The sequence below is a fragment of the Sturnira hondurensis genome, unplaced genomic scaffold, assembly GCF_014824575.4.
Source record: "Sturnira hondurensis isolate 20B ecotype Veracruz unplaced genomic scaffold, ASM1482457v3 Scaffold0009719, whole genome shotgun sequence".
Taxonomy (NCBI): Eukaryota; Metazoa; Chordata; class Mammalia; order Chiroptera; family Phyllostomidae; genus Sturnira; species Sturnira hondurensis.
This window is the reverse complement of record NW_028082350.1, coordinates 17,736,007-17,757,220: the sequence shown is the minus strand read 5'-3', so window position 1 is coordinate 17,757,220 and position 21,214 is coordinate 17,736,007. Positions and strand designations below refer to the sequence as shown.

Genomic DNA, 21,214 nt, shown 5'->3' with positions numbered 1-21,214 from the left:
CAGGTTTTCTTTGCAGGGGGGTGGGGGGGTAAGTCAAACAGGGTCCATGTCACCCCCTGTTGGAAAGACCGCGGTTTCTAGAATTTGTTCCATTATGTTTCCAGCCGTCATCAAAAAACATTAAGAAAGAGCATTTTCTCCTTCCTTCTTGGACAGCAAGCTATGTTTTAAGAAAGACAACATAATTTGGTCATTTTCTTAGTAGCACTGAGCTCCATGCCCTTGGGGGCTGTGTGGGGACGGCAGAAGGTGCCGTCTGAGCCGAGGGGGCTGTGGCTCTCGTCGAGAGGGACAGTCTGTTTCTGAGGCCTCTCTGCAGTTCCTCGTCTCCCCGTGAGGGCCCTTAAGTGAGCATACGTGTGACCTTGTGTTTGCAGCTCTGCTAAAGCGCCGTCCGTGTACCTGGTCTTGGTGGCCCCAGGCAGTTAGAAGATTCTGGTATTATATGACTCTAGCAGCTTTTATCACACCTCCAGGTGCCTGAAAATCACCTGGAGAGCGTGAAAAAACATAGCAGCCTTTTCTTCACCCCCAGAAATTCTATGTAGGAGTGTTAGGGAGGGGCCTACGTGTGAGTTTCTAGCAAACTCACTGGCTGATGCTGGTGTAGCTGGTCTGAGGAGACCCCTTGACAAACACTGGACCGAGTAGGTCCCCCACACTCAGAGGGGCACAGCACTGAACCCAAAGGGACCGCTTATAGGGACCATTCCTTATATGTGATGTTGATACTGAGATACGTGGTTTATGTACCGTACATTGTATACACGGAGCTCTCTGGGCAGGGCCTGGACTCACCCATTCTTACCTTCTCCTGTTCTATCATTCCGTTTTTCCTGCTAACTTTAAATTACTTACAACCCACTGCTTCTGGAGAAGGTGGCTTATTTCTGTGCGGAAGCAGACTCTGCCCTCAGTAAGGGGAGCAGCTGTGACATGCACCGATCAGTAGCATCCCTAGGGTGCCAGGCCCCTTGGGGTGCCGGCCGTCCGTCCGGTTGCTGAGAGCCAAAGTGGCTGCAGACCGTGCCTGCTCCTTCCAGCTGCTCACCATCGGGCAGAGGACAGAGAAGCGCACATCAGCCAGCATTCTGCACGGGAGGAGGTCTGCATCCGAGGCGCCGGCAGTGTCAAGGAGGAACTCGGCCTGGCTGAGTTACACAGGGCACGGGGGAGCGTGGGCAGCTGTCTCGCTCGTGACCACACGTGAGCATTCGAGGGAGAAAGGCGCGGCGTGTAAGGGCGGTTGACAGCAGTGAGCACTGCGCCAGGACACGGGAGCAAGCGCCGGGCGGGAAGGCCTTGCCTCACCCTGCAGCGGAGCAGGGATTTCTCCCCTGTAAGTGGAGAGAGGGGTTCTCGACCAAGGAGCCCTGAGGCAGAGCCGGGGAAGTGGGGGGCCAGGAGAGGGAGGGATGTGAGGGAAGGGGGGGAGGGGAGGCCTGCAGCAGGAGAGATGCGTTAGTCCCGAAGCAGGTGGACTCCGTCTGAGGCTGCTGCCTGGCGAATGGCTCACCTACTCAGGTCTGTGTGGGGCACGGGGGGCCAGACACCCCCTCCGCTGGAGCAGCAGGTGCTCAGGAGGGGACCAGAGGGTCCCAGAGGGTCCCAGAGCTCAGTGTGGCTGAGCCCGCAACACCTGCCCTCGACAAAAGAGACTTTCACTGCTAAACCAAACACATTCCCGCCGGGACACCCAGGCCCCATGACTCCTATCCTTAGAATGTGAGCAGACGGCTCCATTCTGAGCTTCCTAAGCCCCTCAGGGGGTCCCTGTTTCTGACTTCCAAGGCCCGTTGGCCTGCGGACACACTAGCCCCAGTGCCAGCAGCGTGTGGGACCCCGACGGGCCCGAGTGGGGACACTGTCACGCAGCGTGGCTCCCCGTGGCTGGTGGAAGTGCTGCACTCCCACGCAGACTCGGGTCACCTGCTGGTGTGGAACCCAGCATTTCGAGATTTGGGAAGTGGAGAACTTGCCTCCTGCGGTTCTGGAGATCCCAGCCGACACTGCCGTTGTCCTTGCAGTGATGCTGAACCGCCTGGAACAGCCGAACGACCTGGAAGGGTGGCACCTCTTCCAGACACGCTTGGTGGATGCCCTGAGCTCAAAGCCACATGGGGCCTGGCTCCCCCCAGGCCGAGCGCCCCTTTCTGCTTGGCATTCCCACAGCGCTCTTAGCCTCCCCGGACCGTGAACTCCTGATGGGAGAGCACAGTTCTCCTGTGGCCAGGACTCGTGGTCACTGCGTTCAGTGTGGTGAGAAGTCCCAACCATGGGATCCTGCCTTTACAAGTGCTTGCTGGTTCCTTTTCAGTGTGTTTTGAGATGTGCTCATCAGCCACACTGATCAGACAGACAGACAGAAATATAAAGTTAGCCATCGATAGTGTGGGGGTCAGCGACGTCCTCTGCTGAAACACGTGTGTCTTCCAAGAACAGTGAGAAAAAGGAAGCGACCGTGACCTAGTCTTGGAAGACAAAGATGGACAACACGCAGGGACCACGTGCAGAGAGTGTGTTTGGTGCCGCAAACCCTTACTCTGGTGCTTGTGACAGCACATTTATAAAATCTCCAATTTTTGATTTTTCTGTCTTCAGTCACTGGCTGTTTTATGCTGAAGCCGTGTGTGGGAACACCTGAGAACAGTTATAGGGATTTAGAAATAGAATATAATATCCCTCTGGCTCAAATTCAGTGTTTTTTTTCAGTTTTTTAATTTAATTTTTTAATGTTTGTTGAATTATTGGGGGTGACTTTGGATAATAAGTTATATAGGTTTCAGGGGTACAAGCCGATCACACGTCATCTGTACATTGTGTGGTGTGTTCACCACCCCAAAGTCAAGTCTCTTTCCAACAGCGTTTACCCCCCTCACCCTCCTCTGCCTCCCCCACCCCTTTTTCTCTGGTCATCCCCACGCTGTTGTCTGTGTCTGGGAGTTGGCTTGTTTTTTGTTTTTTAGCTTAATCCCATGCCAGTCTCACCCAGCCGTCCAACCTCCCTCCCCTCTAACAGCTCTTCTCTGTCTTTGTGAGTCTGTTTCTATTTTCTGTGTTAGTTTATTTGGTTCATTAGATTCCACATATAAGTGAAATTGTGTCGTATTTGTCTTTCTCTGACTGGCTCATTTCACTTATAAAGTCCTCTCGGCCCATCCATGCTGTCGCAAAAGGTGAGATTTCTTTCTTTTTTACGGCCAAGTAGTATTCCATTGTGTAGATGTACCACAGCGGTTTTGTCCACTCAGCCACGGATGGGCACTGGGGCCGCTTCCAGATCTTGACTATTGTAAATAACACTGCAATGACTGTGTTATTCTTTTATATTCTTTTGTGCGTATGTTCTTTTGAATCAGTGTTTCAGGTTTCCTCGGATAAATTCCCAGAAGTGGAATCGCTGAGTCATAAGGCCGTTTCATTTTTAGTTTTTTTGAGAAAACTCCTCTCTTCAATAAATCAAGTGCTGGCGAGGACATGGAAAAAAAGGGGCCCTCGTGCACTTGGTGGGGGGGCAGGCTGGCGCCACAGCTGTGGCAACCGTGGTCACTTTGAATTGTCCCTCAAGCAAGAAAGGGTCTGCTTGCCCTGGCTGGTGTAGCTCAGTGGATTGAGCGCGGGCCTGCAAACCAGAGGATCGCGGTTCGATTCCCAGTCAGGGCACATGCCTGGGTTGCAGGCCAGTTCCAGCAGGGGACTCACATGAGGCAAGCATACATTGATGTTTCTCTCCCTTTCTCCTTCCCTTCCCCTCTGAAGATAAATAAATAAAATCTTTAAAAAAAAACTTCACTTTCTCCAGCTTCTGGAGGAGAAAAACACTTAAAAAAAAAAAAAAAGAAAGGGTCTGCTCATGGAACAAAATCAGGTGCTTGTGCCGTAGTTTTTCCAGGGAGATTAGAAATTGCTATCAGTTCGTTTCCAGTGAATTAACAGCTGCAAAGGTCTTTGGTATAAAATACAATATAAAGAGAAAGACGGTACTCCGACGGACTCAGACAGAAGTCAAATGTTCTGACAGGGAAAAATGATGCAATCATCGGGTATACTTTTAGTAATGTGTAAGAAGAAGAGAATTAAATCTCCTGTTCACTCCTCATACAGATATAATTGTAGATTTTTATAATGCAATATTTCAAAGAACATATTTGACCCTTTTTTAAAAAAAAGAAACAAGTTTACTTCAATACTCTAAGGAATAAATTTTTTTACAAAGAATCAATTTTATTGTGCTCTGTATGTAGCTCAATTTTAAGATACTTCAAAGCTGACTTTTTTAATTCTTAAAAGAATTGCTGCTCAAATTTTAACATAGCAAATATTTTTCTCAAAGCGCATTTTATATAATTAAGGAGTGTTCAGATAAATATCACCTTGCACATCAAACATAAAAAATGAGCGGCTCATTGGCATCCCGACAGTCTCCGCGCTGAGCCCCATCTAAGGCATAATGCACGCAAGGCGTGCACCGTTGTGCCGTGTTGCTCGCGACTGTTGCCAAGGCAGCAGGCCGCCGCTTCCACTCGGGCACCCGTGATTTGTATCGTACACGCATTCCTCTGGCTCGGGCAGGTGTGTCAAAGACGGTAAGTCAAGCCATTGGTTATTGTGTTCAAAATTTAGTGCCTTTCATTTGAAATGTGGCTTTCTTCGTTCTAAGGATATTGCTGTATTTTCCCAATAGAAAAGCAGATTCCCCCCCCTATGGCACGCTTTTCTTTCCTTTTTTTGAAATTCTGCTGGAGAGGGCAAGAACAGATGTCACTCCCATGTTAACAAATACTACAGGTGACAAGGAGAGAGATCAGGAAGGCACTTGCATTGAAGTTCACAAATGATGAACCACTTTAATAACCTTCTATTTTCGTGCAAACTCATCTCGCTGCCATTTTCACGAAGGCCCTCGGCTTCCTGACAAGAGGCCGTGGTGCTGGACCTGCCCGGAAAAGCGCCCTGCCCTGGACTTGGCCTGTGCACGGGGATGGCTTTGTCTCACTTGCCCTTTGCGCCTTTCTCGTCCCCAGTACAGCGCCCTCAACCCCCGAGAGTCCTGGGACATGTGGCACCCCACCCTGGTGGCCGAGGCGCTGTTCGCCATCGCCAACATCTTCAGCTCGCTGCGCCTCATCTCCCTGTTCACCGCCAACTCGCACCTGGGGCCCCTGCAGATCTCGCTGGGCAGGATGCTCCTGGACATCCTGAAGTTCCTGTTCATCTACTGCCTCGTGCTGCTGGCCTTCGCCAACGGCCTGAATCAGCTGTACTTCTACTACGAAGAAACCAAAGGGCTGAGCTGCAAAGGCATACGGTGTGAGAAGCAGAACAACGCGTTCTCAACGTGAGTCGAACAGGCATTTCTGCCGGTGCCGTTGTGCGGGAGCTATCGTGTGGTACATTAGGAATTGGACAAATCCACGACGCACGGTGGCAAAGAAAGTTACGCTTAATGCAGAACACAGAATCAGCATGCCTCGGAGTGTAAGGCTCCTTCGTTAAAAAGAAAAATCCAGTACGTTTATTTTTAGTTTCAGTAAAACGGTCATTTCTGTTAAAATGACCTGACAAAGGGAGAACTGTTTACATGTACTGTTTTTTCTTAGTCAGTTTGTAGGGGTGACGTCGGTGAGAAAGACCATGTAGGTTTGCAGCGCACATTTCCATGACACATGATCTGTATGTTGCATCGTGTGACTGCCCCCCAGAGTCAGATCATTTTCCGTCACCGTGTATTTGCCCCCCTCGGCCCTTCACTCTCCCCAACCCCCTTCCCTCTGGTCACCGCCACACTGTTGTCTGTGTCTGTGAGTTTTTGTTTATTTGTTTGTCTTTGTTCATGTGTTGCTTTCCGTTGTATATCCCACATGCAAGTGAAATCACGTGGTTCTTGTCTTTTTCTTATTTCATTGGCATAATATTCTCAAGGTCCATCCATGCTCTCGCAAATGGCAGTATTGTTTCGTTTCTACAGCTGAGTGGTTTTCCGTGGTATATGTATGATCCCCGTCTTCTCCATCCAACCCTCTGCGAAGGACACCTTGGTTGTCTCCTTGTCTTGGCCACCGTGGGTAACGCCGCAGTGAGCACAGGGCGCATAAATCTTTGTGAATAAACGTTTTCAAATGTTTCGGGCAGGCACCCAGGACAGGACCTACATTTTTCAATTAATCAAGCATACATGACAGCGTTCAGGTCCGATATTGTTATCTCCTATTTGTGTACTGGTTGTGTTGATAGAGCCGTGGGTGTCACCGTGTCTGTGTTCCAGGCTCTTTGAGACGCTCCAGTCCCTGTTCTGGTCGATATTCGGGCTCATCAATTTGTACGTGACCAACGTGAAAGCCCAGCACGAGTTCACGGAGTTCGTGGGCGCCACCATGTTCGGGACGTACAACGTCATCTCGCTGGTCGTCCTGCTCAACATGTTGATAGCCATGATGAACAACTCCTACCAGCTTATTGCTGTGAGTCGAATAAGTTTATTGTAATTCAGTGTTTCCCCCAGAAGCCATGTTCCTAGCTGTGTACTCCAGCTTGTTGTTGGAAACAAGGTTTGGTCATTGGCCATTGATAAGACAGAAGTGTAATGTAAATGGTGACTCTGAAGTTTCTGGGCAGACTCCACTGTGTTTAGCTACATGCTCATTTAGTGGTACCACATGACACGTGATTGTAAGGTAAAGTGCGTGGATCTGGCCAGGCGGTCATTGGCTGAGGCAGGTGGCAGGTGAGGTGTCAGTTGGAATGGGCATCTCACGGCTCCGAGGTGCCCTCTGGACTCTGCATCGTCTCTGCCCCTCGCACCTGCAGCCTGGATTTCAGCACACTCAGGCCAGCCTGGCATGATTCAGAAGGCAGTCCCCAGGGCGGTCTGAGGGGGAAAGGCGGCGGATTTCCGGTTCCTTACAGCCTCGCAAAAGCAATGTAGGCAGAACCCTGAACGCAGTAGCAGAATATACAGCATTCTATGTGTCTATTTGGAATTCCGGAGTTCAAGCACGTAGTTTAGTTGTTTGTTCGTTCGTCCCACAAGTTCTTACGGAACACTTTTCTGCAGCCTGGCTCTGTCCCGGGGCCTGGAACTAGAGCAACAGCAGGAAGACAAAGTCCTTTCTCCCTGTGACTGGGTTGCTGGGGGCGGGGGGTGTCTATGGCCCCTCGCACCAGTGGTAAAGTGAATCACGCCAGAACGAAATATGCTTTGAAGTCTTTGATCTTTATACCTTAGACAAGCGTCGTTTCAGAAGGATAATTATGGGCTTCTCGTTTTCTCCACGAATAACCACAATTCTAATGCATCCTGGAATCTATCGCCAAAGCTCTAGAGAGTTGTTATGGTTAGTTTGAGATGCAATGTTTGAATTTTACTTAAACCTGTCACACATGATAAATTGCGCAAATAGAAGAACAATGACTTCTATTTACTGGTTTGCTGCCGAACACAGCCCCACTTGGATCTGTCTGGGTCCTGGGATTTGTGTGTGAATAGCTAAGTTCCTGGAACTTTATCTGAGCGTCTTCCAGGTCTGAAAGTTTCTACACAGTCCCCCCATGTCTGCCTCAGAACTTCGGTGTTCCTCTCGTCGACGCGGTTCCACAAGTGCATCCATTCTCCAGACCACCCTCGACAACACTAGGGCACCCCTGGCAATAAGGAGAACGATAAAGAGACACCTCGCGTATGTTTTGGCTTCCACAAAACATTAAATGTGCCGAGTCCGTCAGGAGAACACTGTTCCAGAACAGTGCACCGTTTTCTCGCTGCTGCTTCGTGGAGTGAGTCTCCCTGGCTTGCTTCTTACAGAGACGAGAGGAGCCTCCAACCTCTTGTTTGCACCACACACTGAAACGGCTGGGAGGAAGGCGGCGCTCCGAGCTGAGCCGGCGCCCCTCCCAGCGCCCCCACAAGGTGCCTCCTTGGAGTGCGGACGTGCCGGTGCTGTATTCCCACCGGCCCCAGAATACCAGGATTTACCCCGAGGACTTCTCTTCTTTCCTGCTTGGCCTAACACAGCACTCCAGGGTACGGCACCAAAAGTGGGGGGAGTTCAGTAGTTAAAGGGCAAAATCGGTCATGCTGGCCACATCTAAAGCCCGCTCCTCGCTCATTTGTTCTTTGGTGAAGTATTTACTGGGCACCTACTGTATGCCAGACAGGCAGATGCTTGGTTTCGGAGACACACGGAACAGAGAACCCCCCGCTTTCAAGAAACACACGACATAGTAGGGACTGAGTAAGCAAGGACGGCCGGCACTGAGAGAGGGGACTTGAAGAGGACCAGGAGTGCGGGGGAGGGAGGGGGCCGCTGAGGCTGATGGGGCGGCGGCTTCCTTCCAGAGCCGACACCTGAGCCCTCTGCTCAGGTGGGGTCACTTAGGAAGTGGGTAGCAGAAGGGGGTTTAGTCCTCACCAGCCCCGAACTTTCTGCTCCCAGGGTTTCCAACCACTGTAGACGTTGCTCAGAGTCTCGGGACCCCACACAAGGGAGGAAGGGAGCGTCTGCTTGAGTGATAGTAGAAGAACGTGATGAGATCAAGGTGACCCTTGACCTGTGCCACCCGAGAACCAGGAGGAGCCGGACCACCTTACTCACAGGCCACTCCCTGACCTAGGTGACTGCCCTTTACCATCTTAAGTCCCCTTCTCCTCGACGGCAGCAAACAATACATACTTTCAAGTATTGGCTTTCAAAAGGGGGAGGAAGAAGCACCGATTTGTCGTTCCTCTCGCTCACGCACTCATTGGTTGAATCTTGTACGTGCCCTGACCTGGAATCGAACCCACAACCTTGGCGTACTGGGATGATGTTCCAACCCCCTGAGCTGCCTGGCCAGGGCCTGCACACCTGTCTGGAAAGAAAGAGAAGGGCTGGGAGCTGGAGGAGAGGAATGGGAGGGAAGGTGGGCGGGAAACCAGCCCCTGTGCTTCCCTCTCCCCGTTGGTCCCTCCGACCAGACGCGCCCCAAGCAGCAGCGGTGGCCAGGGGACGGTGATCCCTGCTGACAGCACACGTGCCGGGTGCCCGGACTCGGCTCTCTGTTGTCCACAGTTGGAATGTATGCCCCATCTACGCCTTCATCGGCATGCTGCGGTTGAGGACTCTCAGAATGGCACGCAGTCCGGTGTCACCCCGCTCTGAAGCCTGAGTCCTCTCTCTCATCGTCACGGGTTGACATGCAGTCCCCTGAATTCTGCCACTGTGTGCGCCTAGGGGCTGGCACTTGCCACTTCCCAGATTCTCTGCTTAAGTCAGCTCACGGCTAAGGTTAGAGGAGACCGGCCGCTCTCTCGCTGATGGCCACGCGTGTCCTGCTTGTGTGGGACCACCAGCCAGACCCCAATCTGGTGCCGTCAGGCCAAGGCGATGCCAAGGTTCAACGTCACATCCGAGCCCCACTGTGCCTCAGTCAGGGGAGCTTCTCTCTGAGCTGATATCTGTTGCCTGCAGGGGACAACGGTGATTCCCAGGGAAGTGTAGCCAGTGGGGTTTTTCCTGGGAACAGCGGGGGGCTAAGCTGTGAGCACCCACGCAGGTGACACTCACAGAGGCGTGGGGGCAGGGATGGTTCAAGGCTAGTTGGGGGCCAGAATCTAATGGCCCTGAGTTGTGCAACCCCATAGCGCAGGGCGGAAAGATTCCTCCATCAGGCGCAGCCCGTCACCGTGGCCTCTTTACCCTGTAGATTTGATTTCAGATGTCTGTTTGCACGTGGAAGAGGAGGTGGCGGTGACGAGGTGATGGTGACGAGGGAACGGTGGCTCCTCCCCAGAGGAAGCCATCATCTGAGACGTTCAGAGGCCTTTCTCCAGGGGTCAGTGGGGTGTTCCCGAGCACGGCAACAGGGGCCCGCAGGCGGCAGGGAGTCAGGCTCCCCCGGCCCGTACCGGTGGGGGGGGGGGGCCGTCAGCAGCTGCTCTGTTCTCCTCCACAGGACCACGCAGACATCGAGTGGAAGTTTGCTCGAACAAAGCTCTGGATGAGCTATTTTGAAGAAGGCGGCACCCTGCCCACGCCCTTCAACGTCATCCCCAGCCCCAAGTCCCTCTGGTACCTGGTCAAGTGGATATGGACACACCTGTGCAAGAAGAAGATGCGGAGGAAGCCCGAGAGCTTCGGGACGATAGGGGTAAGGACCCGGTCGGTGCGTTTGCCTCCTGGTTCGTCCAGCGGTGGGTTTCAGCGGCTGGCGTTCGGTGTGGGTGTCTGTGCCTTCTCGGCCACTCTCTTCTTAGTGTTTCCGTCTGGTGAACAGGTCCGGTACCTCAGACACTGCATGAACTCCTGGCCTTTTCACACACACGTTCTGCACCTTGGGGACCGTCCCTGTTTAATAGGCACACGTCACACGGGCCTCTTCTCGACCCACTGGTTCATTACTAGATGCAGCCGAGTTGTGACTGCGGTTATTTGTGTCTTGTGTTTCTCTCTGCCGGTAAGGGGAGGGATGTATCTCCATGTCACCTCGGAGTCTCAGTGCCCAACAAGAGGTCCCTGTCACGCTGGCGAAAGTCTTCCCAGTAAAGTGACTGCGTGAGGGTTCGAGCTGGAACAGGCCAGGCCCCAGCAGAGATCCCAGAGAACCTTTCCTGGCCCATGTACTGCTCCCACATTCAGTCCTGGTGAATGCCAGGAAGCTGTGTGTTTGGGAGACGTGCCAGGACTGTCCTGAGCCTGGCCAGGTTTTGGAAGGTTCTGGTTCCTTTGGAAATTGCTCTCACAGAGAAAAGCAAGAGTTCGAGCAATTCCAGCAGAAAATCCGTGGGCGCAGGTCTTTGTCCCCGCCAAGCCACTGACACGGGACAAGTCACTCCTCCTCGGAGGACTGTCCAGACCACTGACATGGGACAGGAGGCCTGTCCGAGTCCTCACAGTGGTGGTGTGGGAAGTAACACCCTAGGGTAACAGGTGCACAAGTCCCTGTGGCCTCCTGAGAGAGATTGCTTTGCAAAGTATCAAATATGCCTTTATAGTAGAATTACTGAGGAGTGCTAGTTATTTAATAAAAATTATACTTTTTATTAATTTGAGTACTTTTTTCTTTTAAATTATATTTTATTGATTATGCTATTACAGTTGTCCCATTTTTTCTCCCCTTTATCTCCCTCTGCTCTGTACCCTCTTCCACCTGCCTTAGTTCATGTCCATGGGTCATTTCCTGAATTATTCTTAACCTCCCCCTGTCTATTTTGTATGCTTTGTTTTTAATTGCCTTTAATACAGTTTTTGACTGCTAGTTGAGAGCTAAGTGGACCTTCCCACGTCTTGACTGCGTGGCCAGGGCACTGCCATCAGCAAGAACAGGGCTCTCTGTGCTGGAAGTGGCCTTGATGTGTCTGTGCTCTCAGTGACAATTCCGGTTCTAAAGAGACGTGGACAGCAGGGGATCAGAGCCCACGGGGGTCAGGGAGGCGGGGCCTCTTCCCTCCCCGTGATCCTGCGCAGCCTCCGGCTCTCACAGATGAAGACGACGCTGGGGGATGGGGCCTCAGGCTGCGTCTGCACGCTGGTTTAGAGGCCCACGTGCCGGTCCCAGGAAGAGTGAAATGGGTTTACTCCAATTGTTTAGTTTCTCTTTTGTGGAAGAATAAGTTCAAATTATTTTCAAAAATAGGGTTGTAAAATAAATGTGATTATGTCCCTTTCGTAGGCAGTTAATTACTGCAGGTGTGCTGCGAGCTAGTGGCTGAGTTCGGACCTGGGGCAGGGGACCTCAAAGGGGCGGCTTTCACGTTTCTCCTATGGGAACAGCAACTGTGAGGATGTATCACTGTACTTCGTCTTATACAGTATATTTAACATGATAACAGAGTTCCGTTCTTTGAAAACAGTGCAAGACAGAAAGTTTACCTTGAGATAAACAAACGGGCACCGGTTTCAAAGAAGCCACGCTCTGGTTTATTCCTTTCCACGTCAAAATATGCTCGTCCTTGCCCCCATCTTTTTCTGAAATTCATATGAAATTTACTGAATCCCTAAAAAGATATTAGGGAATAATACCATCTTACGCTATCTGTCATAGGAGTTTTTTAATTTAAAAAGAGGTTCTGGGCCCCTAAATAAAGGCCACACACCAAAGAAAGTCTTCTTTAATGTTTTCAGTGTAGGCCGTGGCTGTGGGACCTTTGGGCCTTCGGGCACCACGACCCCATAGGAAGCCGTGAGGGTCTGCTCTGAGAGTGTAAGGAATCCACGAGTTCTGTCCCCAGAATCTGGAGAACCGCTCTCAGGATGTGACTTCCACCCCCGCCCCACCCCCACCCTGCCAGCGTCCCACCCCCCGTAGAACCAACCCACTGCTGACGGTGGGAATGTTACCCTCCTGTCTCAGATGCAGAGAGGGGCTTCACCTTCACTGCTCTGTGAGAGCAAGGACTCCCCCCTTTCAGAGGGAGAAGGTCAAGTTTAGAAGCTTTGTGTTTCATATGTGGCCAGGCTTGAAAACGTTTTATTTTTATGTCTCTCTCTCTCTCTCTCTCAATGTAAATATTTTGATCCAAGTCTCTTTCTGGTGCACAGAAAGAGACTTCACAATTAATCATGATGTCAGGTTATTCCTTTTTCCTTAGTCCTGTTCATTTTACTCCCCTTCGGAAATTCTGGTGCTCTGGGGATTCACGATGGACTGAAGAAACACCGGGGGTCCGTCTGTCTGCTCCACACTCACCCCACCCTCGGTCCCGCCTCGTCCCCGCCCGGCTGAGGGTCGGCGGTCCTGGCTCGTGGAACTCCCTGCCACTCCCTGCCACCCCTGCCGCAGACTCACTCTTGGTCTGGGCCGCCCTTCCAGGACGGAAAGGGCAGGATAGTTTGGTTTGCAATCTCCTGGTGGAGTCCCATCCATTTATAATTTAGTTGGAGATAAATAGTGTATATTCATTGTAAAAGTGTATCTCCAAGTCAAAAGTGAATGAAGATGATTCTGACATTAATAGAGGAGTTGAAGGAGAGATTAATGTCAGAAATAATTGGCTTTGCCGTGAACTCCTTTCAGTCGGGATAATTTCCTGACAGTTATTTGCATAGACGTGAAGACGAGGAGACCTGCGCGTATCCATTAATAAAAAGGCGACAGTCACTTTGTAAAGCCGAGACATGGCTGGGACTATCTTGTTCCACTTCAAAGGGACCTTAGAGATCATTTAGCTCAACCGCCGCCTTTGGAAGAGACCTCCTTTATCTTGCCCAGCGCCTCCCGGAGGCGGAGCCGGGACACGGCCCAGGTCTCTGTTTTGTATCAGATGTGCCTTTCGTTCCTTCTCTTGTCCCTCAAATGACACCTTCCGAGGCCAGTTTCCTCAACAGCTTTCGCAGACCCCATCACTGTTTGCCGCGTCCCCTTACATTCCTGAATCCCCTAGTTCTTGTGTAACGGGCTGGCTAACCTTCCCTGCCATGGAGGAAACCCTGGACTGTAAGGAAATTTCATTGCTAACTTTTCAAGCGACCACAACACTGCTTCTCGCAGTGGCTGCCCCGGTCCGCATTCCCACCAGCAGTGCACGGCGGTTCCCTTTCTCCACGTCCTCGCCGGCACTTGTGGTTTGTGGGTTTGCTGATGACGGCCATTCTGACAGGTGTGAGGTGGCATCTCAGTGGTGATGTTGAGTGTTGACCGTCTGCGTGTCCCTCTTTGGAGAAATGTCTATTCAGATCCTCTGCCCACTTCTGTTTGTTTTTCTGGTGTTAACTTGTCTGAGTTCTTTACAAATCAGGCTGTTAACCCCTTATCAGATGTATCATGGGCGAATTGGTTCTCCCAGTCAGTGGGTTGTCCTTTCGCTGTGTGGGTGATTTCCTTCGCTGTGCAAAACCCTTTTGGTTTGATGTGGTCCCATTTGTTTATTTTTCACTTCCCTCGCCCGAGGAGGTAAGGTCAGAAAAAATATTCCTAGAAAAAGTGTCCGAGCTTTTACTGCCTATGTTTTCTTCTAGGATTTTTATGGTTTCGGGTCTTACTTTTAAGTCTTTAATCCACTTTGAGTTTGTTCTTGCGTGTGGTGTAGAAGGCAGTCAGCTGGTGACTCGGCCGGACTGCTGTGTGACTGGGCGGTGCCTCCAGTTTGCTGCCGGAGGGGCGAGCGTGGCTTCTACCTACTGCACAGCCACCGGGAGTCCCTCTGGGCGTGAAGTGAGTTTCATGCCATAGACTGGGTTTCTAAGTGGGGCGCTTAAGCCAATAGGATGCTGACCCCCCAAAAGATGACGACTCTTCAAAAAAGTATTTAAAATGATCGTTACTTCTTTAGGCGAATGTTTTCCACTTGATGAGGGCCCTTCAGCACCCTGGGGCTGAGGGGACTCACACCCACGGAGTGGCCACCAAAGGCCTCCGATAGGGTCATGGTGGAAGAATTAGAAATTGTGCATGGGTGAGCGCCGGCTGTCACCGCTGCAGGGACAGATGCTGACAGTGCGAGCCTGCCCAGTGTCGTTTCGGGGATAATTTACCAAACTGTGCTGTGCCCGAGTCTTCATCACGCTCAGCAGGCCCACCTGCAAGCCCCGCGGAGACTACAGCGTCGATCTGTGAGCAGGTCCATGCCTCGTTTACGGGCAAAAGGTTTGCTGCCAAGGCCTTTTAACTACATTTTCTGCCCCAGATGGGGGTGGGGAGGAATAAATTGTTCCATATTCTCAGTGTCTGGAGAGTGAGATTCTGAACACTTGGTTTAACAAGGCGACATTCATGTATTTTATTTTGTTTGCTTCCGTGTGCTTAAAGAGCGTGCTCAAGGAGAGCATGTCACAAGACTGCAGTTTTTACAGAGGGGCCTCACCCCGGAACGGCCGCTCGCCCTTTCCTCTGTTGTTAAAAGGAGAAGAACACAGCACGCAGCGTCCCTTAAGGGACTCTCGGAGCCAAGCAAAGAATAAAAGGCCCAATTCACGGGCTTCCAAGCTGCGATCAGCCAGGCCAGAGTGGGAAGGAGAGGAAGAGGCCCTGACAGCTGCCTGCAGGGAGCCGGCTTGGTGAAGAAAGCCCGGTGTCCCAGGTAGCGGGGCCGCTGAGAACTCAGACACAGTGCGGGAAGTGCCACGGCTGCTTCCCCGGGGCCCTTTCTTTCCCGGTTGCTGAACCCCTTCTCTAAAGCCCCCCGACAGTCCCGTTGAAAGGCAGCGGGAGCCGCCAGCGGCAGAGGCTTCTCGCTGGTTGGTTGCTATTTTCCTTGGTCATTAGTTCAGTGATCCGCATACTGCCGTCCTCCTGTGCCAGCAAATCAGGAGGAACCTGCCCACGGAGAGGTGCGCCCTCGGCTCCCCTGGGAGCTGCCCTGCTGAGGCCGTGCCGGGGTCTGAACTACATTACAAATAAAACTGCCGACTTCAGGGCACGACTCCTGCAAAATATTCTCCCGAGACACCGAGTTAAGGAAGGAAGGTTCTTCCTTCACCGGCCGTGTGGTCCATTTTTTCTGGCTTAAACATAATTGACAACCAATCTGATTTTTTTTAAAAAGCTGCAAAACGCAACCCTACAGATTTCTCAGTAGTGCTGCAGACGTGAGCTCATTCGCAGGGGAAATTATTGCTAACCTAGGTCTGCTGTGCTTTAAATGCGCCTTAGTTTATTATTTTTCAGTAACCATACAGAACACCTAACCATTGCCGATTGCTTTAGCAGTACAAATCTAACCTGGGAGTGGCCTGAAAGAATGACATAACCCTTACCCACGTAGGTGATTTTTAAAGAAATGTCCTTTATTATGTTGCTTTCATAAAAACCAATCAGTCGGTTCTGTTCTTGGTTACTTCCGGTGATAATTAAATGCCTTCCCATCTGAGGGTAAGTCCCTCAGCTGGTCTTTCACCAGCAAAAATGTGGCAAACATACTACCATAGTTCTAGAAGATAACAGTGATGTCACTGTTTGTCAAAAATGATCACTGTGTTTATGGCAAAAAGTACATACTGTGGGTTGAATTGTCTCCCCGAAAAGATACGTTGAAGCCCTCACCCCTGGATCTCAGGTCGTGACCCTGTTTGGCAGTAGGCTCATTGCAGACGTACTGAGTTAAGGTGGGACCTTACCGGGGTAGAGTCCTCATGGGGACATGGCCGTGCGAAGACACGGAGACGCAGAGAAGAGAGAACACCACGAAGGAAGATGGACGCGGAGGCTGGAAGCCCAGCCAGCTGGGCAGCCCAGAAACGCCAAGGACTGACTGCCACCTCCAGGGGCCAGGGCGACAGGAGGGAGGAGGCTTCTGCCGACTCTCAGAGTAGACATAGCTCCAGTATCATCTCCCGACTGGAAACTTCTGGGCTCCAGAAGGACAGGACAGTAATTTCTGTTGTTGGACGCCACCCAGCGGGGGGGGGGGCTGTGGCGTGGCAGCGTGAGAAGCAGATACAACATGCAGTACCCCATTCTGCGGTCGCTGATTTTTGTTATGATAAATATGGATCCAGTCTGGTAAGGGTGCGGCCCTTACCTTACGGTGTCGGGAGTGCGTTCAGACGTCTCTTAGTGTCTTCTGGACAGAAAGTGAGTTCCGGCCCAGGGTTCTAGCCCTGGCCCTGCCTGGGGAGCATCGGAGCACTCCAGCCTGTCACTCAGCTCTGCAGGCCTCGCGCTCCTTGGGTATGAATGAGGCGATGAGCCGGGGACAGCTGTTTGGTTCTGAGACACGAGGTGTGTGTTCCGGACGCCTTGGTGTCAACTGTCACGCATTGGCGTTTAAGTCCCAGCCTGTTTTTCTTGACCTTGGGTAGATCCTGGGAGGCTAGTGAATGACCTTGGCTTTCATGTTCACCTAAGAAAGGTAATGTAAAAAGACAGAGGGTCGTTTGTGCATACCTAACAGATATGTGCACAGTTTATCCATGATTTTCTTGTCCACGATAGTTTCCTTTGGTTCGTGCCAAGTAATGTGAGTGGGCGATCCCACCCACCACTGCCGCTGCTGTGCACACAGAGCTCTCACACCTTGTTTAGTGCTGATCTTCCCTCAAACGTCCGCGCCAGACAGTGGCCTCTGTGCCCTGATGTCGTCTCCCGACGTCTCCAGAATTGAATTCTTCGTTATGTTTCTAAAGCACCCACATCTCAGCAGGCAGGCCAAAAACCGTTGTCATTACGCCCCCTGCAGCCTCAGAGCCCCCCGGTGTCCCCCGTGACTTGTCTGCTCACACTGTGTCATTTTAGCTCCCGCCTCCTTTACCCTTCGGTCACGTCACGGGGNGGGTGAGGGGGGGGGGGGGGGGCTGTGGCGTGGCAGCGTGAGAAGCAGATACAACATGCAGTACACCATTCTGCGGTCGCTGATTTTTGTTATGATAAATATGGATCCAGTCTGGTAAGGGTGCGGCCCTTACCTTACGGTGTCGGGGAGAGGAGTGCGTTCAGACGTCTCTTAGTGTCTTCTGGACAGAAAGTGAGTTCTGGCCCAGGGTTCTAGCCCTGGCCCTGCCTGGGGAGCATCGGAGCACTCCAGCCCGTCACTCAGCTCTGCAGGCCTCGAGCTCCTTGGGTATGAATGAGGCGATGAGCCGGGGACAGCTGTTTGGTTCTGAGACACGAGGTGTGTGTTCCAGACGCCTCGGTGTCAACTGTCACGCATTGGCGTTTAAGTCCCAGCCTGTTTTTCTTGACCTTGGGTAGATCCTGGGAGGCTAGTGAATGACCTTGGCTTTCGTGTTCACCTAAGAAAGGTAATGTAAAAAGACAGAGGGTCGTTTGTGCATACCTAACAGATATGTGCACAGTTTATCCATGATTTTCTTGTCCACGATAGTTTCCTTTGGTTCGTGCCAAGTAATGTGAGTGGGCGATCCCACCCACCACTGCCGCTGCTGTGCACACAGAGCTCTCACACCTTGTTTAGTGCTGATCTTCCCTCAAACGTCCGCGCCAGACAGTGGCCTCTGTGCCCTGATGTCGTCTCCCGACGTCTCCAGAATTGAATTCTTCGTTATGTTTCTAAAGCACCCACATCTCAGCAGGCAGGCCAAAAACCGTTGTCATTACGCCCCCTGCAGCCTCAGAGCCCCCCGGTGTCCCCCGTGACTTGTCTGCTCACACTGTGTCATTTTAGCTCCCGCCTCCTTTACCCTTCGGTCACGTCACGGGGAGAGCATCCCAGCTGAGAGCTTCGCCTGCTGTTTCTCTCGCATTTCTCTCTCCGCCTGACATGGCTCCCAGGTGACTGCCACAGAAATTCGATTTTATCCCAGGTCACTGGATCGGTCTCAAACCTCAGGTGCGCACCAGCCGCCGCATTCACGGTGCCGTCTACCAAAAGACCCCACACTCGCTCCCCCACACCACTAGCCTGTCAGCTCCTCATCGGGGCACGTTGCCCCTGTGGGGTGGGGGGGCGCATCTGCGGGTCCCCAGTGCCTGCACATCTGCTCGCCCTTCTCCCATGCACAGCTGCCGGTCCAAGTCCCTGGACTCTTCCTGTCCCATCGGAAGCCCTGTTCCCCGTGTGAGGGCGTCACTGGTGCTCTCCTTGGCCCAACGGGACCTCTTCCTTCCCTGCACTGGAAGGATGTTCTTGGAGCACTCCCCGTGTTTTCCACTTGTGTTTTGCCTTCATCGATAGACACGTGTTCTTCGCATTCCACCTAGTATAGACTGTAAGCCATGTAAGGGCCAAAAAGTACGTTTTATTCATTGCTGGTTTTTTGCAGCTCATGGCCACGAACACGCAGGTGCTTATTAAATAGATCTTAAAGGGGCCTGTGAGCTGGGAGTCATGACACAGAACCCTCAAAGGAAAACTCATGGAGGCCATAGCAAAAGTCCCGTGTCATGCAGAGATGTTCACAAAGCTTTGGGACCTCCCGAAGGATGGCCAACTACATCGCCAGCCTGTGAGATGGGCTGGAAACGGCAGCACCACCCCAGGCTGGCGAGGTTGTGGGGAAACTCTCATTCTTTGTTGGTGGGCGTGCAAGATGGTGCAGTCCCTTTGGAAGGCTGTTTGGAGGTTTCCTGCAAAACCAGGTATAATCTGACCGCACCGTCCAGCTGTCACACTCCTTGGCAGTTGCAGGAAGAAGCTGAAGACTGGCAGCCACAGTTGTCTTCTGCAGGGACGTGTGGTGCAGCTTTCCCCGTAATCACCGACACTTGGAAGCAACCAGCATGCTCTCCGGCAGGCGAATGGTTAAATGAACTGGGGTCCACCCAGACAATGGAATATTATTGAGAACCAGAAAGAAATGAGCGCTCAAGGCATGAAAAGTCATGGAGGAACCTTAAGTGAATATTACAAAGTGGAAAAAGCCCATCTGAAAGGGCAACACACACTATATAATCCCAGCCGTATGGCATTCTGGAAAAGACAGCGTAGGGGTGAGTGGTTTCCCAAGGCTGCGGTGGAGGAAGGGTAAATAGGCAGAGAACACAGAACTTCTGGGGCATTAGGAATAGTCCGCACGACACCGCCAGGGTCACGTCGTTGCAGCATGCGTGCGTCCGAATCCACGGGCTGTTCCCTTAAGGTGAACCGCAAGGTGAACTACAAGCGTCGGGGGACCACGATGCAGGTTCATCAGCTGTGACCAGTGCCCCACCCTTGTGGGGGTGTGGGTGATGGAGGAGTGAGGGTGGGAAGTGTGTGGGAAATCTCCGCCCCTTCCTCTTCATTGTGCTGTGATCCTTGAATTGCTCTAAACAGAGTAAAGTCTTAATAAAACAAAATTGACCGCCTGGAGAAAAGTGCTATGTCTCTCCATGTTTGCTGGAACCACCCCCTCCCGTTTTCCGTGCCTGCAAACCTCTGGCACCCAAACCTCCCCTGCCTGGGCCGAAAGAGCAGGGTGCCCACCGATCCCACCAAGAGAGGCCGTGACCGCTGCTTGGTGTCTCCTGCCGCTGCCTCACGGGTGATCCCGCTGTGTGTCAAAGTACCCACAGCTTCTGTGGTTTAAGAATATTTTTAAAAACTATTAAATCTTGTTACTAACCAGGAAAACAAAGTGGACCGATGATGGGAACTAACATGAGTTAGCGACAGAAGCCTCAAACTTATTATCTCAGTTTATCTTCAAAATCTCCTGTCCTGACTCTCCTCACCTTGCAAAATAAACCAAGGGGAAGGGAGAGAGCTTCAGAGGTCAAGTCCTCGTCCGGCTCCGCCAACTTCAGGCCCTGGTGTGCCCCTCCCACACCAGCCCACATCGTTCCAGGAAGCCAGGAAGTAGACACCACCACGGTCGAGGAGACAAGAATCCATCCCTCCTAGCTCATCGGGGGACCGATTGTGTGGACATGAGGGATGGCTGAGCTGTAGGATTCAGTGACCACTGTTTGGTAAAGCGATTGATTCTGATTTTCAGTACTCAGAAGATGATGAACTTACTCATTCTTATTTTCCTAGGGTACCGAAGTTTAGTAGGCTGATGGAATCTTGAAGACTAAAATGCGTTTTGTAGTATAATCACGTAAATTGGAAAATAATTGGCGAGCAAAAACAATGAACTATTTATAGTCTTCTCCCAGGCTGAGGCTATTGAATGGCTCCTGAAAGCTATCCTAGTAAATGTTTCTGTGCTCTCTCTTTCTGCCAGACTATTTTGCTTTAAAAAAATTTCCCCATAAAAATGAACCTGAAATTATTTCTTAGTATGTGATCTTTGATCTCTTTTTATCTTAAACATTTAAAATTTGTATATGAGTAAGGTTCTAATAAGAATACTGATCATTTTTACTTCTTGCTCCTAATTTTCTGATTCTGTCATCCTCATTCTTAGTTTCACATTAAGGAAATTTATAGTTAAACTCTGACTTCAAACTGCTGTTTGTTGACTTTCATGGATTTTTTAAAGACTAAAGTAGAATGGTGAGATGCTGTAGAACCCTAAATTAATAAAATGTGGGCCGACTCAATCCCGTAAGAAATCCAGAGTTTCTGTCTGTTTAAATCGCGGGACACCAGTCTCGTGTGCAACACTTACGTGAGCGTGTTCAAGAAGCTGATGCACACCTTGCGTTGGCACTTGGGTTCGTTCACTCGGGTGCGTTTAAGGAGACCCGGAGCCTTGTTTTCTTACAGTAGCTGGGTTTGTTTTTTTTGTCCTGGATTGTCGCTGAGCCATGTTGCAAAGAAGAGTCACATACCTCCATCTGGTGGCCCAGTCATAAAATATTTTCTCAAGGTGTTCTAATTTTGTATTGTTTCAAAATTTCCAGCTTTTAAGGAATGCCATAATCATAGTGAAAATTTGTTTATTAAGGTTGATGTTAGAGCTAATGGCATTCAAGGAAT

The 21,214-nt window shown here is 51.3% G+C and overlaps 1 protein-coding gene across 2 annotated transcripts in view; it reads left to right on the top strand.

The window, feature by feature from the left end:
• TRPC4 (transient receptor potential cation channel subfamily C member 4) overlaps positions 1-21,214 on the top strand; it is a 107,499-nt gene that overhangs the window by 82,110 nt on the left and 4,175 nt on the right. For both annotated transcript variants that reach the window (XM_037057686.1, XM_037057685.1), the window contains 3 exons: positions 5,025-5,338; positions 6,266-6,461; positions 9,931-10,125. In XM_037057686.1, coding sequence (XP_036913581.1) covers positions 5,025-5,338; positions 6,266-6,461; positions 9,931-10,125 — 705 coding nt within the window. The remainder of the gene's footprint in view (positions 1-5,024; positions 5,339-6,265; positions 6,462-9,930; positions 10,126-21,214) is intronic.